The 21,733-nt window shown below is 45.6% G+C and overlaps 1 protein-coding gene across 4 annotated transcripts in view; it reads right to left on the reverse strand.

Annotated features, from left to right (window-relative positions):
- The window catches only part of LOC110501642 (immunoglobulin superfamily member 3), a 100,583-nt gene that overhangs the window by 13,428 nt on the left and 65,422 nt on the right, over window positions 1-21,733 (reverse strand). For all 4 annotated transcript variants that reach the window (XM_021579344.3, XM_021579343.3, XM_090215843.1 and 1 more), the window contains exons 5-6: window positions 21,259-21,666; window positions 9,332-9,772 (exon numbers count right to left, since the gene is read on the reverse strand). In XM_021579344.3, coding sequence (XP_021435019.1) covers window positions 9,332-9,772; window positions 21,259-21,666 — 849 coding nt within the window. The remainder of the gene's footprint in view (window positions 1-9,331; window positions 9,773-21,258; window positions 21,667-21,733) is intronic.

A 21,733-nucleotide genomic window follows, 5' to 3' on the forward strand; every position in this document is an offset into this window, starting at 1 on the left:
CAGCCCCTCACTCTCCTAAAACAGAGTGAGTGTATTCTCTTTGTTGGAAAATTAAACAAGATGCTGTGTGTGTGGCGGTTGGAGTTTGTTAGCAGTGTGCAGAGCACGTGGCATTGATAGGAGCACACACTTTTACGCTCTCTAAGAAGCTAATCGAAACCACCCCCTTTCTCCTCCTTCCCTGAGTGTGTCCAATTTATCGTCAGAAGGTGTTAATGGCAGAGTGTGCTGCCAAGCCCAGATAAAGCCCCTTATTTATCAGTGGTGTAAAGCACACAATGGCCACAAACACAGCCCCATTCACATCCAGAACGGAGGCAGGGATACACACTTTATGCCCAACACATGCACATGTTCCATCTTCTCTCTCCTCATAGCTATATGCCACAACTCTGTCCTCATAGCTATATGCCACAACTCTGTCCTCATAGCTATATGCCACAACTCTGTCCTCATAGCTATATGCCACAACTCTGTCCTCATAGCTATATGCCACAACTCTGTCCTCATAGCTATATGCCACAACTCTGTCCTCATAGCTATATGCCACAACTCTCTCCCCATAGCTATATGCCACAACTCTCTCCTCATAGCTATATGCCACAACTCTCTCCTCATAGCTATATGCCACAACTCTCTCCTCATAGCTATATGCCACAACTCTGTGAAGCGGTTCTTTATTTGCACAAAACTGAAATCACGGGGCGGCAGGGTAGCCTAGTGGTTAGAGCATTGGGCTAGTAACCGGAAGGTAAGTTCAAATCCCCGAGCTGACAAGGTACAAATCTGTCGTTCTGCCCCTGAACAGGCAGTTAACCCACTGTTCCTAGGCCGTCATTGAAAATAAGAATTTGTTCTTAACTGACTTGCCTGGTTAAATAAAAGGTAAAATAAAAATTTGCCGAGTCAAGTGCGGGAACAAATGAAGACATATTTTGCGAAGTATTTTACGGTCCAGGAGGTGGGAAGGAAAGTGCACTGTGCTTTCCAACCTCTCACCATCCCTCTCTACCAGTCTAATCAGAACACCGCCCATCGGTCTGAACTCAATGAAATGCTATCAACTACAGACCACAGACCGTTGCAAAACAGCCCAACCATAGGGATGTACAGTATTCAATAGTATGTAGAACAAAGAAACCTTCTAGAATTCATCCAGACAGCCAGTCTCATCACCTGCCAGGACATGAATATTCAGCAGGCTCACCTACATGCTCATGTATATTCATGAGGCTCCAATGAAAAACTCAGACAGGAAGGTGTTGTGGGTCTCTAGTTCATATTTTGGTGCTTTATGATCATTCATCTGAAAGGCTTGACACCAGGGACATTGGATGCATCCCAAATGGCACCAAATTACCTACATGGTGCACTACTTTTCACCAGAACCCCATGTGCCCTGGTCAAAATACTGCACTATTATATAGAGAATTGAGTGCTATTTGGGCCAGAGACAATGTGATTAGACCCCACTCAGCCTAATGGCCCGCTATTGTCTCTCCATCTACACAGGCCTTTTGGTGAAATATGTTTCAGTATTTCAGGCATAAAAGTCCTCAGAGGTGTCATTGAGCCAGTGGGGAAGAAATAAGTCAGAGAGAAAGAGAGAGAGGACATGGGGGATTAGAGGATGAATGGAGAAGGTAGATGAATTAAATAAAGAGAGAGCAGATCAGGTTGAAGAGACAGGAGGAGCAGCAAAGAGATGAGGCAAGAGGGATCATGGGAGATGTGGGGAGGCTAAAAGAAAAGAGAGACTTCTCCTGGGAGGATTTAGGACCAGAGGGGGGTCTCTTGGGTTTCAACTCAGGGAGGCTTAACGTCTTAAACCCGGCCTGCTCCGCCCTTAGCATTAGCCTAGCCACAAGCTGAGCCCAGAACGGATGTACAACACCAAGGGCTCAGACACACTCTGATCCCCGAGGACGGCTCAATCCAGCTGGGTCGCTCCCCCGGCCCGGAGCCCTGCCTCTGGGGAGAGGTCGGAGCAGGTTCCCTTTGGGGAGGGATGGGCCTCTACTCTCGCTGAGGAGCCGCTGTTCCTCTCTTCTTCTGCTATAATGGGGAGCCTAATTTCTATGCTAATGATGCCGATGTATCTCTGATCCTTTTGTGTCAAAAGGAGATTACCCCCCCATCTCACACTCCCGCCGCAATGTCATTAAGATTGAGGTAATTATGGGGATCTGCACACGCCCAATGGCAGCCTCACACACCCAGCCTCCTTTCTCCTCTGTCTCCTGCTCGCTGTCTCAGAGACTGATCACTGATCTGCCTGGCCTAACTGGAAAGGGGGAGGCGAGGGAGGAAGAAAGGGAGAGAGGGAAAGGGAAGGCGAGCAGAGAGGGAGAGAGGCAAGGGGGGTCAGGGCAGGGGAACTCTAGGTACTGATTAATGACCCCCCAGAAGCAGGCAGGGAAATGAGATTGAATAAAGCGGTGTGTGTGTGGGTCCGTGCGATGTGTGTGTGGGTTCATGTGATGTGTGTGTGGGTTCGTGCGATGTGTGTGTGTGGGTCCGTGCGATGTGTGTGTGGGTTCATGTGATGTGTGTGGGGGTATGTGCGTGTGTGGGTGGATCCGTGCGCGCGTGTGTGTGGGTCTGTGCATAGGTCTGTGCGTGTGTGGGTCCATGTGTGTGTGTGGGTCCATGTGTGTGTGTGGGTGGGTCCATGTGTGTGTGAGGGGAAAGTGAGTCTCTGCCAGTAAACATAAAACACTTTATGTCCATTAAACCAGTGCTGGAATATGGTCATAGATATTGTTGAGGGAAGCCAGTGCTGACTGCTGGCTGCAGAACAGTTTCTGGCCTGGAGATGAATGAGACAGAGAGAGAGAGGACACAATAGACTCTGTGTAGTGCAGTGTATTAGGGGGGGAAAGTATGTGTGTTTTTAGAGATTGTGCGTGTGTCCTTGTATGTCCCGAGCAGTAGGTGTGTGTGTGGTGGGCTGTCTGTGCAGTCTGTGAGGAAGACAGAGAGATGAGCTGACCTTGAGTGTCTGAATCAGACATGATTCATCAAAAGCCTTTTATGAAATTATTTTCTCACACAATGGCTCTTAATTTTATCACCTACTGTGTATGTGAATGTGTGTGTGTACACGTGTGTGTGGGGGGAATAGGAAGGGGGGCTTGGAGTGCAGATATCCAATCCGACAGTAGAAGACACGCCAGTGCTTGGGGGGTTAGATCAAAACTCTACTGTACACAGCACAGCTCAAACATGATAAGACGTCATATCCCAGTCACAACAATAACAGCCCCTTCAGCCATGTCACACCACCACTGTAAAAACACCACAGCAACATCTGGAGAGGATGAATAGGAAGACAAGATGGGTGCAGGAGAGAGAGGGAGAGCGAGAGACAGAGACAGAAAGCAAGAGCGAGAGAAAGACGGAGGTAGAGAAGACAAGATAAAAAGGAGGAAGGCTATGTCAGGGTGGTTGTGAAACTCTTGAGCCCCGTGGCGTCTGACTGGAGAATTGGGGGGACGACTCCTCCCTAATGAAGACGGACAGCTGCAATCCATCCACAGATAAGCGGGAACCTCCAGTCACCACGGTGATGGTAACGCTATCAATAACAAGGTTGGAGGAGGAGGAGAAGGGCTGTGCTGGGTGACATGAAGAGAGCGTGGGCACAGAGAGAGCTGTTACTGCCATTAACACTGAAGACACTTCACTAGCACTCGGCACCAAGACACCACCAGGAGGGGTGGGCGGATAGTGAAGGGGTGGGGAAAGGAGGGCGGAGAGAGAGACAGCGGGGAGAGAAAGGAGAGAGAGAGACAGAAAGAGGGGGGAAGAGAGGAGAGAGAGAAAGAGGGGAGAGAGAGAGAGACAGAAAGAGGGGGAGAGAGAGACAGAAAGAGGGGGAGAGAGAGACAGAAAGAGGGGAGAGAGAGAAAGACAGAAAGAGGGGAGAGAGAGAAAGACAGAAAGAGGGGAGAGAGAGAAAGACAGAAAGAGGGGAGAGAGAGAAAGACAGAAAGAGGGGAGAGCGAGAAAGACAGAGGGGAGAGAGACAGAAAGAGGGGAGAGAGAGAAAGGGGGGGAGAGTAGAAGAAGATAGAAATAGCAGGGGGACACTTTACTGACACAGGTATGATGGACATGTCATCATATGTATACTGTATCAGCTACAAAGACCAGCTCTTCAACCCATACTGTATGTCTGCTTCCCAAATGGAACACTATTCCCTACAGAGTGCCCTACTCTTGACTATGGTTTGAGCAGGGCTCTGGTCAAAAGCAGTGCACTATATAGGGAATAGGGTGCCATTTTTGACTCCAGTAATAATCAGCATTCTGTTCTTGTAGTCTAGCGGTTAAGAGTGTTGGGCAAGTAACCAGTTGCTGGTTCGAATCCCAGAGCCGAGTAGGTGAAACATTTGTCTAAGTGTCCTTGAGCAAGGCACTTAACCCTAATTGCTCCTGTAGGTTGCTCTGGATAAGTGTCTGCTAAATGACGAAAATGTCTAAATGTACAGCATGTAGGCTAGAGTGTAGGTGTGGACCCCCCCAGATCTCTCTCTACAGGAAGTAGGACACCATCATCTCCCTTTTGATTCCAGCCTACAACCAGGGAACGTTAATATCACATTCCTCAAACTATGTGGACGCACACACACACACGAGAAAATGTATTAAATTCCCCAAACCATCATTAATCTGAGCTCCGGCTTCATTACGGAGAATCAGCATAATGGTGTGTGTGGTACTGGAGAGTTATGATGTAGAGATGAGACTGAAGCGTCCCTGGTGATGTGCAGGACTGAACATGTGTCTGTCTCTCTGTAAGACATAATAAGAGCAAAGAAAAAATGCAATCAGGAGGAATATAGTATTCCTCCTTCCATTTGTGCGCTGTGGGCCGTGTGTCAGACTATATAGAAGCATGTTCCAATATAAAATAATTACACTCATGCACAGGGACAGAATCCAGGAGTTTGTGTGTGTGTGTGTCTGGTAGCCTCTAATCTAGGGGTTAATTTCAGTCGATGTGTTCAAGGCATCATCCTTCTGCAGCAGAAAAGCTCTTTATGTTCCTGGAGAAGAAGACCAGAACAAACCTACCAGAGGAGGTTGGGGCTGGTGCTCTGTAGGGCTTTAGGGGGCTGGTGCTCTGTAGGGCTGTAGGGAACTGGGGCTGGTGCTCTGTAGGGTTGTAGGGAACTGGGGCTGGTGCTGGGGCTCTGTAGGGAACTGGGGCTGGTGCTGGGGCTCTGTAGGGCTGTCGGTGAGCTGGGGCTCTGTAGGGCTGTAGGTGAGCTGGGGCTCTGTAGGGCTGTAGGTGAGCTGGGGCTAGTGCTCTGTAGGGCTGTAGGTGAGCTGGTGCTGGGGCTCTGTAGGGCTGTAGGTGAGCTGGGGCTCTGTAGGGCTGTAGGTGAGCTGGGGCTGGTGCTCTGTAGGGCTGTAGGTGAGCTGGTGCTGGGGCTCTGTAGGGCTGTAGGTGAGCTGGGGCTCTGTAGGGCTGTAGGTGAGCTGGGGCTGGTGCTCTGTAGGGCTGTAGGTGAGCTGGTGCTGGGGCTCTGTAGGGCTGTAGGTGAGCTGGGGCTCTGTAGGGCTGTCAGTGAGCTGGGGCTGGTGCTCTGTAGGTGAGCTGGTGCTCTGTAGGGCTGTAGGTGAGCTGGTGCTCTGTAGGGCTGTAGGTGAGCTGGGGCTCTGTAGGGCTGTAGGTGAGCTGGGGCTCTGTAGGGCTGTAGGTGAGCTGGGGCTCTGTAGGGCTGTAGGTGAGCTGGGGCTCTGTAGGGCTGTAGGTGAGCTGGGGCTCTGTAGGGCTGTAGGTGAGCTGGGGCTCTGTAGGGCTGTAGGTGAGCTGGGGCTATGCTGGGTCTGGTGATAGGGCCAAGGCTAGCGCTATGCTGGGCCAAGGCTAGCGCTATGCTGGGCCAAGGCTAGCGCTATGCTGGGCCAAGGCTAGCGCTATGCTGGGCCAAGGCCTCACACGTTTCATCTCTCTAGTCCTTTCTAGCACTTCACACGTCATCCTCAGCCCAGCAGAGGCCCAGTGCAGTCAGAGGCACTGTCCCATCACAGGGAGGGAGCTGCAAACTGCATGTATGCAGAGTATGCATATGAGTAGCATTATGCAGTCACTAGGCTTGGGCGATATACCGTTTCTACCGGGTATTTCCAAATACCAACGGTATGATTTTCAATACTGTAAAAAAAAAAGAAGAAGAAGTATATATATAAGAAATCTAAGGTGTGTCAAATAAATTATCTCCAGCTATGCATTTGGTTTACTAACTGGCTAGATGTCAAGCTTCTTGGTTACAGCAGAGACATTCAATCCCCTCCTGGATCAAGATCTCTGTTGCCTAAAATGGTTTGTGCATCCGTCCAATAGCGCCCCTTGTGTGCACATTCGGTAATACCGCATAACACCCTATGGCACAGAAACGGTATGAAATCTGAATACCGCCCAACCATAGCAGTCTGCCTCGCACGCTCGCACGCGCACACATGTGAGGAAGCTCATACATATTGAGCAGGCTGGTGGGTCAGTGTACAGGCACCTCTGGAAGCATGATTTAAAGTCTCTCAATAATGTATTTGGTCAGATGCTGTGTGATGCTCCAGCTCTGCTCACACCTCATTACCCCCACTCTTCTGTTCCGCTCGTTTCTGCTTCTTTGAGAGAGAAAGTGGAAACGGCAAATGTCAGCCTCTCATTTAGCGAAGAGTGGTTAACATTTAAGAAAACAGCTAGGGGAAAGCAGAAGAGACGGCCTACATTCTGACAGATGAATCACGGCTCTAAATGGAGCCATGTGACGCGTGTGTGTGTGTGTGTGTGTGTGTGTGTGTCAGGCCTAGTTGGGGAAGAAAACAGGATTTGACTAAAACAACAGAAAGTATGGAGGAGCCAATGGGGGAGCTGGATTAGTCCACCTCACAGCCAATCAAATACTCCTGTGAGCCCAAGCCTATACATGGACTATACATGGAATATAGCCACCATAATTGATTACTTCGCCATGGTAACTCATGCCAATGTAACCGATCACATTGTCACAGTAACTGATAGCTTTTCCAAGGTAACTGATCACGTCGTCATGGAGACAGTGCGGAGCCAGAAGAGAGTGAAAGAGAGCTCCATTGATTTTCTAAATGTGTGTGCGCGTGTCATTGGTCCTCTTCACTAGGGGTAAAGACAGTAAAGTGCACATCAGGGAAACTAAACAAGCGTGCAGGATGATAAATCGATTGCCAAATGGCTCCTGAAGGGTCTGGTGAGACTGTGTTCAGCTTGAGTGGCTAAGGTCAGAACACTGTCTGTCCCTGAGCTGCTTCAGAGCACAGACCTGTGTGTGTGTGTGTGTGTGTGTGTGTGTGTGTGTGTGTGTGTGTGTGTGTGTGTGTGTGTGTGTGTGTGTGTACATGGTTTGAGGTTGCTGTGTGTGTGAGAGAGGGAGTGGGACAGAGAGAGAAACCCTGTACAGTTGACTATATTCTAATGGCTGGCTGTCTTATTGATCAGCAGAGTCACTGAGCTCATCTCCCTGCTGAGTTGTAATCAGCCTCACCTTGACACATCAGTCACACACACAGCCAGTCTCAGTGATAGTAATGTGGTATAACCCTACACAGCCAGTCTCAGTGACAGTAAAGTGGTATAACCCCCCACAGCCAGTCTCAGTGACAGTAAAGTGGTATAACCCCACACAGCCAGTCTCAGTGACAGTAAAGTAGTATAACTCCACACAGCCAGTCTCAGTGACAGTAAAGTGGTATAACCCCACACAGCCAGTCTCAGTCTCAGTGACAGTAAAGTGGTATAACTCCACACAGGCAGTCTCAGTGATAGTAAAGTGGTATAACCCCAGGTTGATCCTCCTACTTAAGGCCTCACAGGCAGGATAAAAGAAACACCACAGGTGTAGGGCTTGCCTCCAGTGCTTTCCTAAAGCCATTCCCATTAAGCAGGAGCTTCCTGTGTGTGTGGACCAGAAGTCCCCACAAGAATAGTAAACAAACAAAAATTTGGCCAACTGGGGACATTTTGTTGAACCCCACAAGGTCAAATGCTATTTCTAGAGGGTTTAGGGTTAAGGTTAGAATTAGTGTTAGAATTAGGTTTAGGAGCTAGGGTTAATTTTAGGGTTAGGGTTTGGTTTTTGCGTTAAGGTTAGGGTAAGAGAATGTGTTAGGGTAAATAGGAGTTTTAATGGGACTGAATTGTGTGTGCCCACAAGGTTAGCTGTATAAGACTCAGTGTGTGTGTGTGCGTGTGTGTGTGTGTGTGTGTGCGTGTAGATGGTGAAGGAAAACAAAGAGCAACACAGGGCACACCCACACACTTTAATGAGGTAGTGCACATTGCACAGACAGAAACACTCCTCAGCTCAGCTCAAGGCCAGAGTGACAGTAATGTCATTCAGTCTCCTCACAGAGAGACTACATAAACAACCTGAAAACCTAGGAACACAAGCACTGACATTAACCTCCACTACACACAAACTCTGCCTCAACGTCATCAGTGGGTTGTTCAGTGTGTGTGTGTGTAACAGCCACCCCTGCCCCCACTGCGACAAGATCACCAGGTCATGGATTAGCCTATCCAGCCATCTCAAGACCTACGGCCAGCCAGCCAGCCAGATCCACACCACAACCCTGACCCCTGGAGGGAAATCATAGTCGACAATGAGGGATCCCAAAGGAACGGTATACAGTGTGTGTGGGTGTGAGCGAATAAAAGCCTATTATTGCAGCACCGCGTGATGCCATGGGGTGTAGTTAGACAATTGTTGATGAGGAAAAGAGTTCAAGGACCTCTTTCTATTCCTCCTTCCCCCCCTCTTTCTCAGTCCCTCTCTCTTTTTTCCACCTATTATTTTCCTCTCTGATCACTACCTCTAGTGGGGACATTACACTGCTCCATTAGGAGGTTCCGCCCTGCCCAGTGCTACACACGCCCAGAAACACGCATGCAAGCACTCTCTCACACACACACACAATTAGTCCGTCAAAAGAGAGCGAGAGCAATTACAGCAGAGAGCGAGCGCAATTAGAGCAGAGAGAGAGAGATCGAGAGCAATTACAGCAGAGAAAGACTAACACCTATAGGTCCGTGGCACCACAGACCTAATGGGCAGAACACACAATGCTAATACAGGACTCACTCCTCAGACTGTACAGGACTCTCACAGAACAAAGGATGACAGGGACGAGAAAACCTGTGCAGCATATGTTCGCCTATAAACATTCCCTGACCTCAGGCCTACCGCAGTCATTCTGTGTGGGTCTCTTTTTTATGTGTTAATTAATGTCCATAAGTGTGGTTGGTTGGCCACATGGCTCAAGGCGTGTGTGTGTCTCCCACCTGGCTGTAACACGCTGATCCCCAGCAGGTTGGACGTCCTGTTGGCCACTTTGCTCCAGGTGTTGTCGTAGTTCCTCCTCCAGAGGAGGGCAGAGCACTGATATGTCCCCGCCTCCCTACGCCCAGCACGCGTCACAGACAACCTGAAGTTGGTGTTGGCATGGGAACGGTCCACGGTGGTGCGGGTGCCCTGGCCCAGCAGCTGCTCGCCCCACTGCAGCGTGCCCTCACGGGTAAACGTCACCAGGTCTCGGAACTCGCCCACTGTGCCACCCTCACCACCCTCGCTGGCAGAACCCGAGCTGGAGGGCATGAAGCGCCAGGTGACGGAGGCGGGCACACGAGGGTTATGACGGGGCTTGACCAGGCACTGGAGATCAAACGAGTCGCCAAAGGTCACGCTAGGCGTCCGTGACGACGCTGACACCACGAAGGAGGATTCTGGGGAGACAGGAAATTATGTGTTAATGTTGGATAGTAAGGCTAAATTCCAAACCGACCCATAGCTCCTATTCCCTAAATTGGATTACTAGTTACTATTCCCTAATTCCTATACCCTAGTTTCTATTCCATAACTCCTATTTCCTAGCTGCTATTTCCTATCTGCTATTCCTTAGGCACTTGATGAAGTACAGTGGGGCAAAAAAGTATTTAGTCAGACACCAATTGTGCAAGTTCTCCCACTTAAAAAGATGAGAGGCCTGTAATGTTCATCACAGGTACATTTCAACTATGACAGACAAAATGAGAGAAAAAAAATCCAGAAAATCACATTGTAGGATTTTTAATGAATTTATTTGCAAATTATGGTAGAAAATAAGTATTTGGTCAATAACAAAAGTTTCTCAATACTTTGTTATATACCCTTTGTTGGCAATGACAGAGTTTAAACGTTTTCTGTAAGTCTTCACAAGGTTTTCACACACTGTTGCTGGTATTTTGGCCCATTCTTCCATGCAGATCTCCTCTAGAGCAGTGATGTTTTGGGGCTGTTGCTCCCTCCAAAGGGGCTGTTGCTCCCTCCAAAGATTTTCTATGGGGTTGAGATCTGGAGACTAGCTAGGCCACTCCAGGACCTTGAAATGCTTCTTACGAAGCCAGTCCTTCGTTGCCCGGGCGGTGTGTTTGGGATCATTGTCATGCTGAAAGACCTAGCCACGTTTCATCTTCAATGCCCTTGCTGATGGAAGGAGGTTTTCACTCAAAATCTCACGATACATGGCCCCATTCATTCTTTCCTTTACACGGATCAGTCGTCCTGTTCCCTTTGCAGAAAAACAACCCCAAAGCATGATGTTTCCACCCCCATGCTTCACAGTAGGTATGTTGTTCTTTGGATGCAACTCAGCATTCTTTGTCCTCCAAACACGACGAGTTGAGTTTTTACCAAAAAGTTATATTTTGGTTTCATCTGACCATATGACATTCTCCCAATCTTCTTCTGGGTGATCCAAATGCTCTCTAGCAAACTTCAGACGGGCCTGGACATGTACTGGCTTAAGCAGGGGGACACGTCTGGCACTGCAGGATTTGAGTCCCTGGCGGCGTAGTGTGTTACTGATGGTAGGCTTTGTTACTTTGGTCCCAGCTCTCTGCAGGTCATTCACTAGGTCCCCCCGTGTGGTTCTGGGATTTTTGCTCGCCGTTCTTGTGATCATTTTGACCCCACGGAGTGAGATCTTGCGTGGAGCCCCAGATCGAGGGAGATTATCAGTGGTCTTGTATGTCTTCCAATTCCTAATAATTGCTCCCACAGTTGATTTCTTCAAACCAAGCTGCTTACCTATTGCAGATTCAGTCTTCCCAGCCTGGTGCAGGTCTACAATTTTGTTTCTGGTGTCCTTTGACAGCTCTTTGGTCTTGGCCATAGTGGAGTTTGGAGTGTGACTGTTTGAGGTTGTGGACAGGTGTCTTTTATACTGATAACAAGTTCAAACAGCTTCCATTAATACAGGTAACGAGGGGAGGACAGAGGAGCCTCAAAGAAGAAGTTACAGGTCTGTGAGAGCCAGACATCTTGCTTGTTTGTAGGTGACCAAATACTTATTTTCCACCATAATTTGTAAATAAATTCATTAAAAATCCTACAATGTGATTTTCTGGATTTTTTTCCCTCATTTTGTCTGTCATATTTGAAGTGTACCTATGATGAAAATTACAGGCCCCTCATCTTTTTAAGTGGGAGAACTTACACAATTAGTGGCTGACTAAATACTTTTTTGCCCCACTGTATGTGAAAGGATTGGAGAGGTAAGCAGTGTGGCAGGTCAGGCAGCATGGCAGAGGCCATGTGGTGACAGACTGAAGGGAGCAACCCTCTGCTTCAAAACACAGACAAAGGGAAGGAGTAGGGATTGCAAGACCTAGTGGCACACAGTGAGAGTTTAATAAATTGCCTTCCTTCAGCAAGTTAGCTGTTAGAATCCATTCACTGTCCTCTGAAACACAAGCATGGAGAGGTTGTATACTGTATCTATAGAATATATAACGTATAAGGCTTAGTGTCACAATACCAGAATATTGACTTCGATACTGATACCAGGTTTAGTATCATGATACTCAATACCATGGCAAAAAAAGACGGTGTATTAGCCAAAGTCACAGAATGGCACTTGATCCAGACAGAAGCAGCAACTACTCTTCCTGGGGTCCAGCTAAATTAAGGCAGTTTATACAATTTTAAAACATTACAATACATTCACAGATTTCACAACACACTGTGTGCCCCAACTCCACCACTACCACATATACACAGTACTAAATCCATGTATAAACTAAATTTTTGACAATTCCTGACATTTAATCCTAGTAAATATTCCCCGTCTTAGGTCAGTTAGGATCACCACTTTATTTTAAGAATGTGACATGTCAGAATAATGGTAGAGTGATTTATTTCAGCTTTTCTTTCTTTCATCACATTCCCAATGGGTCAGACGTTTGCATACACTCAATTAGTATTTGGCAGCATTGCCTTTAAAATGATTTAACTTGGGTCAAACGTTTCAGGTAGCCTTCCACAAGCTTCCCATTCCTCCTGACAGAGTTGGTGTAACGAAGTCAGGTTTGTTTGGGGTCATTGTCCATTTGGAAGACCCATTTGGGACCGACTTCCTGACTGATGTCTTGAGATGTTGCTTAAATTTATCCACATCATTTTCCATCCTCATGATGCCATCTATCTTGTGAAGTGCACCAGTTCCTCCTGCAGAAATACACCCCCACAACATGATGCTGCCACCCCCGTGCTTCACGGTTGGGATGGTGTTCTTCAGCTTGCAAGCCTCCCACTTTTTCCTCCAAACATAACGATGGTCATTATGGCCAAACATTTCTATTTTTGTTTCATCAGACCAGAGGACATTTTTCCAAAAAGTACAATCTTTGTCCCTGTGTGCAGTTGCAAACCGTAGTCTGGCTTTTTTATTGTGGTTTTGGAGCAGTGGTGTTTATACTTGCGTAGTATTGTTTGTACAGACGAATGTGGTACCTCCAGGCATTTGGAAATTGCTCCCAAGGATGAACCAGACTTGTGGAGGTGTGCAATTTTTTTTTTTATGAGGTCTTGGCTGATTTCTTTAGATTTTCCCATGATGTCAAGCAAAGAGGCACTGAGTTTGAAGTTCGGCCTTGAAATACATCCACAGGTACACCTCCAATTGACTCAAATTATGTCAATTAGCCTATCAGAAGCTTCTAAAGCCATGACATCATTTTCTGGAATTTTCCAAGATCTTTAAAGGCACAGTCAACTTAGTGCATGTAAACTTCTGACCCACTGGAATTGTGATACAGTGAATTATAAGTGAAATAATCTGTCTGAACAATTGTTGGAAAAATTGCATCAGTTTGCATCAGTTACTTGCTTGCATCAGTTACTTGATGTGGAATAGAGTTCCATGTAGTCATGGCTCTATGTAGTACTGTGTGCCTCCCATAGTCTGTTCTGGATTTGGGGACTATGAAGAGACCTCTTGTGGTATGTCTTGTGGGGTATGCATGGGTGTCTGAGCTGTGTACCAGTAGTTTAGACAGACAGCTTGGTGCATTCAACTTGTCAATACCTCTCATAAATAAAAGTAGTGATGAAGTCAATCTCTCCTCCACTTTCAGCCAGGAGAGATTGACATGCATATTATTAATATTAGCTCTCTGTGTACATCCAAGGGCCAGGCGTGCTGCCCTGTTCTGAGTCAATTGCAATTTTCCTAAGTCCTTTTTTGTGGCACCTGATCACACGACTGAACAGTTATTAAGGTGCGACAAAACTAGGGCCTGTAGGACCTGCCTTGTTAAGGCGGCAGAGAATCGCTTTATTATAGACAGACTTCTCCCCATCTTAGCTACTACTGCATCAATATGTTTTGACCATGACAGTTCACAATCTAGTTACTCCAAGCTGTTTAGTCATCTCAACTTGCTCAATTTCCACAAGATTTAGTTGAGGTTTAGGGTTTAGTGAGTGTTTTGTTCCAAATACAATGCTTTTAGTTTTAGAAATATTTAGGGCTAACTTATTCCTTGCCACCTTGCCACCCACTCTGAAATTAACTGCAGCTCTTTGTTGAGTGTTGCCGTCATTTCAGTCTCTGTAGTAGCTGACGTGTATAGTGTTGAGTCATCCGCATACATAGAAACTCTGGCTTTACTTAGTCAGTGGCATGTCGTTAGTAAAAATTGAAAAAAGCAAGGGGCCTAAACAGCTACCCTGGGGAATTCCTGATTCTAACTGGATTATATTTGATAGGCTTCCATTAAAGAACACCCTCCGTGTTCTGCTAGACAAGTAACTCTTTATCCATATTATAGCAGGGGGTGTGAAGCCATAACACATTGTTTTTTCCAGCAGCAGACTATGATCGATAATGTCAAAAGCTGCACCGAAGTCTAACAAGACAGCCCCTACAATCATGTTATCATCAATTTCTCTCAGCCAATCATCAGTCATTTGTGTAAGTGCTTTGCTTGTTGAGTGTCCTTCCCTATAAGCATGCTGAAATTCTGTTGTCAATTTGTTTTACTGTAAAATAGCATTGTATCTGGTCAAACACATTTTTTCCCAGATGTTTACTAAGGGTTGGTAACAGGCTGATTGGTCGGCTATTTGAGCCAGTAAAGGGGTCTTTACTATTCTTGTGTAGCAGAATGACTTTGCTTCCCTCCAGGCCTGAGGGTACACGCTCTCTAGTAGGCTTAAATTGAAGATGTGGCAAATAGGAGTGGCAATATCATCTGCTATTATCGTCAGTAATTTTCCATCTAGATTGTCAGACCCTGGTGGCTTGTCATTGTTGGCAGACAATAATTGTTTCAATTTTTTCATCCACACGGACTTTACGGAATTCAAAAGTACAATTATTGTCTTTCATAATTTGGTCTGATATATGTGGATGTCTAGTGTCAGCGTTTGTTTCTGGCATGTCATCCCTACGTTTGCTTTTCTTGCAAATGAAAAAGTCATTAAAGTAGTTTGCAATATCAGTGGGCTTTGTGATGAATGAGCCATCTGATTCAATAAATGAAGGAGCCGAGTTGGCTTTTTTCCCAAGTTTTAATTTAAGGTGCCCCAAAGATTTTTTACTATCATCTTTCTATCATTTATCTTTGTTTCATAGTGTACTTTATTTTTCTTTTTATTTAGTTTAGTCACCTGATTTCTTAATTTGCAGTACGTTTGCCAATCAGTTGGGCTGCCAGACTTAATTGCCTTACCTTTTGCCTCATCCCTCTCAACCATACAATTTTAAGTTCTCTTAACAGGTTTTACAGTCATTTTCTTAATGGGTACGTGCTTATTAGTAACTGGAATAAGTAGTTTCATAAATGCGTCAAGTGCAGCATCTGGTTGCTCCTCATTACACACCACAGACCAGCAAATATTCTTTACATCATCAACATATGAATTACTACAAAACTTATTGTATGACCTCTTATACACTATATTAGGCCCAGCCTTTGTAACTTTGGTTTTCCTAGATTATATTGTGATCACTACATCCTATGGATTTGGAAACTGCTGTAAAGCAAATATCTGCAGCGTTAGTAAAGATGTGATCAATACATGTTGATGATTTAATTCCTGTGCTGTTTGTAACTACCCTGGTAAATTGACTGACAACCTGAACCAGGTTGCAGGCACTGGTTACAGTTAGATTTTTTTCCTGAGTGGGCAGCTTGATGATAGCCAGTCAATATTTAAACCACCCAGAAAATATACTTCTCTGTTGATAACACATACATTATCAAGCATTTCACACATATTTTCCAGATACTGACTGTTAGCACTTGGTCTATAGCAGCTTCCCATAATAATGGGCTTTAGGTGAGGCAGTTGTTGAATGTATGCTTTAATTAATCAATTATACAACAAATTTGACTTAGTTGTTTACCCATCTTACTACATAACAACATAATAGTAATAATTTATTTGAATGGTAAATCAAGGTGTAGTCTAGAGCTATTCACAATACAGGTGAGTGCATATTCAATAGGAGTTATTGCATATTCAAATTGAGTTATTGACCTGGTTTTAGCTGATTTCATTGGGCTACAGATGAAAAACAATCTATTTCCCTTACATTTGGGACTTACTTCATTGTACTGATCAACAACATTTGTATAGAAGAAAGCAATCTCTTATTTTATGTGTCTCTTTAAGCCCCATGATGTCATTCACACACATGGTCAGTTTGAGACTCGAGCAAAGATCATCTTGTTAACTGCTTGTGCAGCAGAAGTAGTGATACAGCCCAGACTCCCAGGGAGTGTAGTGGTTCCTCAGGACAGGCTAGAGCTGGCCACCAGTAAGTGGATCCGGAGCAGGAAACGGTGCTCTCACACTGTAAGGAGACATGGGCTGCGCTAATAGACAGACTTGATCCTCTCTCAGTAGACGACGTGAGATGCATTTTATGTTCTAGTATCGAAAAAGTAGTGAGTAGTCAGTATACCATGCAACACTAGTAAGGTTAATGGTCACCAGTGGTTGAACGGGGGAGGACTCTCCTGCTGAGATTAGCACACATTTACCCAGGGTGCACCGGGGCTTAGTTCTAGAGCCCTGTGCCAACGGAGCACAGATCAATTTATCATGACTGCCCGGGCGGCAGTGAATGTATGCGTGTCTCATCGAAGTGAGTGAGTGAGTTTGTAATGGTGTGAGATAGCAGAGTTCAGAACTAATGGTGATGCAACACCAAAGAAGGCTCCAGGGAGAGATTTGCTCTAAGAGCTGATTCTCGACCTGCTTCTTTCTCTAGCCAATCCAAACCTTCCTCATTAAGATAAGTCACCCTGGTCCAGTTAATAGGGCATAGACCTACACTACACCACTTAGAGAGTTGAGAAAGAGGAGGAGGGGAGATTCCCTGGTACAGTACACTTCACTCCACAGTTCACGCAGATATCCCTCCGTAACATCTTCCATTCTAGTCTGCGATTCTTACTGATATCAACCCATTTCAGTATCTTACTGCCCTCTTATACAGTGGGGCAAAAAAAGTATTTAGTCAGCCACCAATTGTGCAAGTTCTCCCACTTAAAAAGATGAGAGAGGCCTGTAATTTTCATCATAGGTACACTTCAACTATGACAGACAAAATGAGGGAATTGCAGATTCAGTCTTCCCAGCCTGGTGCAGGTCTACAATTTTGTTTCTGGTGTCCTTTGACAGCTCTTTGGTCTTGGCAATAGTGGAGTTTGGAGTGTGACTGTTTGAGGTTGTGGACGGGTGTCTTTTATACTGATAACAAGTTCAAACAGGTGCCATTAATACAGGTAACGAGTGGAGGACAGAGGAGCCTCTTAAAGAAGAAGTTACAGGTCTGTGAGAGCCAGAAATCTTGCTTGTTTGTAGGTGACCAAATACTTATTTTCCACCATAATTTGCAAATAAATTCATTAAAAATCCTACAATGTGATTTTCTGGAATTTTTTTTCTCATTTTGTCTGTCATAGTTGAAGTGTACCTATGATGAAAATTACAGGCCTCATCTTTTTAAGTGGGAGAACTTGCACAATTGGTGGCTGACTAAATACTTTTTTTGCCCCACTGTACATGTATTTCAGAGAGAGAGAGAGAAGCGGTGAGTGAGTGAGACCTCTTTCTGATTTTTACAAGATCCGATAATTCATGTCTATGAGACAGATTTCCCTATTATTCACTTGTCATCTCTCCCTCCTCTCCTCATCCCCCCTCTCCTCATCCCCCCTCTCCTCATCCCCCCTCTCCTCATCCCTCCTCTCCTCATCCCCCCTCTCCTCATCCTCCCTCTCCTCATCCCTCCTCTCCTCATCCCTCCTCATCCCTCCTCATCCCTCCTCTCCTCATCCCTCTCTCCTGGCAGTGAGTTGTCCATTGTGTCCTTCAGGGTGTGTAATCGATGGTTTTATGTCCAGACTGTTGGCTACTGCTGGGACAGCAGCCACAGTCCATAATTCTACATTAGACAATAACTCTCCTTCCATCTCTCGTTCAGCCCTTCCCTCCCTATCTCTATCTTCTTCCATCCATCTCAGTCACTGTCGGCCTCTGTGATGGGAGAGACAAGTTCACACTGATAATTCCTTTCCTATTATATTACCTTAATATGCCCTTTCCTATGTATATGTCGTTGTGAGTCGATTGTAAGTGTATGCCTATCATGTGTGTGCATGTTTGCTTATGTATGTGTTTGTTAGGTCTAAGCACCTGGGCTTGTCATCACAGACCTGCCAACCCAATCACTCCTGGGCACTCTTCAGCCAATCAGCTACCAGGATCCCCTAATGAACACTTTCACCATGGCAACGCATCACCTCTCTGTCAAACCCCAGAGGACACCATCACTAATCCCCAAGGGCCAGACAGCCAATTTGGAAAAGACGCATTGTGAAAAAAGGGAACGGAAGAACAGAAGGAGAAACAGATTAAAGGAGAAGAGAGAGAATAGAGGAGAGGATGAACAGAGGAAAAGAGTGCAGGCCTATTTATACCTTGGCATACTGTCACTGCTCTTCAGAGGAGACTTCAGTAGAGACTGAGGCAAGCAGATGCTACACATCTTGAAGACACAAGGACGCGCAGAGGCACAAACACGTGATACAGACACACAGGGAAACTGACACACATACTGTATACACAGAGACAGGCATACTGTATGCACAAATAAAATAAAAACAACGTGTAGGAACAATAACAAAATAAACATCTACATAATCTACATACAGGTAACTGCCAAAATAATGGAAACACTTGAGTAAATGAGGGATGCACAGTATATTGAAAGCCGGTGCTTCCACGCAGGTGTGATTCCTGAGTATATTAAGTTATTAACATCCCATCATGCTTAGGGTGATGTATAAAAATGCCCAGTTGCCCATTATTTTGTCTACCATGGCTAGAAGAAGAGATCTCAGTGACTTGGAAAGAGGGGTCTCAAAGGAGCTTAGTGTGTCTCAGTCACCAGATCTCAACCCAGTTGAACACTTATGGGAGATTCTGGAGCGGTGGCCATCAACAAAACACCAAATGATGGAATATCTCATGGAAAAACGGTGTCACATTCCTCTAATATAGTTCCAGACACTTGTAGAATCTATGCCAAGGCACATTGAAGCCGCTCTGGCTCATGGTGGCCCAATGCCCTATAAAGGCATTTTATGTTCGTGTTTCCTTTATTTTGTCAGTTACCTATAATTCATCCGTTTTTACTACCTCACAATAAATGGCCAATTAAAAAACGGACATATTTTCTCTCCCTCCACAGCAACACGATACTCTGCTGCAGGGACTAATCCCTTCTCTGTGTGTGTGTGTGTGTGTGTGTGTGTGTGCGCACTGAGCCCTTGGTTCCCCCAGCGCCTCAGTCAGTGCACCGCTCCACTGCCTCTCTCAGTCAGTCTGTACCAGTGATGTTCAGCTTAACTCACTGACAGAGGAAAGCCTGCCCACTGCTAAACACATTTTCATTTTAATAATTCTAGATAATCTGTGTGTACGCAAGTAGTGCGGGTGTGTTTCAAGTCAAGATTGTGTGTGTTCTGTCCATAATATCATGAAAAATAAAAACTATATCTGAAGTCAGAATGGTGTGTGTGTTGTGGTGACACACACCCCTTGGCTCTGCATGAATAAAGCATGCTTTACTTTCCAGCCTCTCAGTGAGCTATTCATCACAATATCTTACAACAGGTAGGAAAATTACTGCCCTCTTTGTGCTTCTGACATCCCCCGCACACGCTTACCAACTATCTAGGCCCGGAAGGACTGGATGTGTGTGTGTGTGTGTGTATTTGGGTGCTCACTCTAGAGAAAATCTAAAGAAATGCCAGAGATGACCTTTATGTGTGTGTATGTGTGTGTTCGCCTGTTGCTTAAGATTACAACTTGTCGTGACAGAGATGACCTTGATATGTATACTGTATGTGTGTCCGAGCTGACAAGGTAAAAATCTGTCGTTCTGCCCCTGAGCAAGGCAGTTAACACACTGTTCCCCGGATGTCGATTAAGGCAGCCCCCCGCACCTCTCTGATTCAGAGGGGTTGGGTTAAATGCAGAAGGCACATTTCAGTTGTACAACTAACTAGGTATCCCCTTTCCCTTTATATGCTCTGTGTGTGTGTGTCAGGGTGATATATAGATATCGTCCTGATATATATGTCTTCCTGAGTCATTGGGCAGCAGGGTAGCCTAGTGGTTCGAGCGTTGGACTAGTAACCGAAAGGCTGCAAGTTCAAATCCCCGAGCTGACAAGGTACAAATCTGTCATTCTGCCCCTGAACAGGTAGTTAACCCACTGTTCCTAGGCCGTCATTGAAAATAAGAATGTGTTCTTAACCTTTTGCGTGTAGGGAGCAGTATTTTCATTTTTGGCAAAAAAAAAGAAGAAACTGCCTATTTCTCAGCCGCAGAAACTAGAATATGCATAGAATTGTCGGATTAGGATAGAAAACACTCTAAAGTTTCCAAAACTGTAAAAATATTGTCTGTGAGTATAACAGAACTGATATTGCAGGCGAAAGGCTGAGGAAAATCCAATCAGGATGTGCCTCTTATTTTGAAACCTCTCTGTTCCTATGCATGCCTATCCTCCATTTAAAGGGATATCAACCAGATTCCCTTTTCTATGGCTTCCCTAAGGTGTCAACAGTCTTTAGACATAGTTTCAGGCTTTTATTTTGAAAAATTAGCGTGAAGGGTCACATTGCGTAAGTGGATAGGTGGGGGCTCTCAGAGTGAGTTTTGCGCAACTGAGTAAAGCGGCCATTGTTTCTCCCGCTGTTATTGAAAAAGCTACACACTCGGTTGATATATTATCGAATATATATTTTAAAAACAACTTGATTGATTATAAAAAACATTTGACATGTTTCTGTGGACATTATGGATATTATTTGGAATATACGCCTGCGTTGTCGTGACCGCTCTTTCCTGTGGATTTCTGAACATAACGCGACAAACAAATGTCGGTATTTTGGGTATAAAAATAATCTTTATGGAACGAAAGGAACATTTGTTGTGTAACTGGGAGTATTGTGAGTGAAAACATCCAAAGATCATCAAAGGTAAACTATTTTTTTGATAGCTTTTCTGATTTTCGTGACCTAGCTACTTAATGCTTAGTGTACATAATGTTATGTTATGCTATCGATAAACTTACACAAACGCTTGGATTGCTTTCGCTGTAAAGCATAATTTCAAAATCTGAGACGACCGGTGGATTAACAAAAGGCTAAGATGTGTTTTGCAATATTGCACTTGTGATTTCATGAATATTCATATTTTTTAGTAATATTATTTGACTGTGGCGCTATGCTATTCAGCGGTTGCTGATGACAATTATCCCGGTACCGGGATGGGTAGCGTCAAGAAGTTTAACTGACTTGCCTAGTTAAATAAAGGTTAAAAAACAAACAAACAAACAAACAAATTCCCTACCACACACACTCACCCACGGTCTTAACAGTGATGGTCTTGGTGGCTGATTTCTCTCCTATTATCTCCCAGCTCTGCTCTGGCTCAGTCCCGGCTTCCACCCACTCTGTGGCCGTGCACCGGTACAGCCCCTCGTCCCCAGGCAGGGCGTTGTATAGGGACAGGGTATAGATGTCCTCCCGTACCCTCTCTACCCGGATCTCCCCGTAGCTGGAACGCTCACGGTACCCAGGGCCTGGTCGGACGGTCCCGTCGCGGTCTACGGAGACCAGGTCCTGCGGAGAGGTGGAGCCCTGCTTCTCACTCCACTGCCAGGCCACAGAGAGAGGACCTGTGGTGGAGTGGATGGAGCAGGTCAGCTGGACCACATCCCCCTCCTGGACCTCTGACGAGTTACTGGACAAAGACACGGTGACGTTACTCTCTGGTGGAGGGAGAGAGGAGAGGAGTGGGGAGAGAGAGAGAGAATTCAGAGAGGGAGGGTTGAGGTA

The sequence above is a fragment of the Oncorhynchus mykiss genome, chromosome 22 (genome assembly GCF_057628025.1).
Source record: "Oncorhynchus mykiss isolate SJ-2025 chromosome 22, ASM5762802v1, whole genome shotgun sequence".
Classification (NCBI taxonomy): Eukaryota; Metazoa; Chordata; class Actinopteri; order Salmoniformes; family Salmonidae; genus Oncorhynchus; species Oncorhynchus mykiss.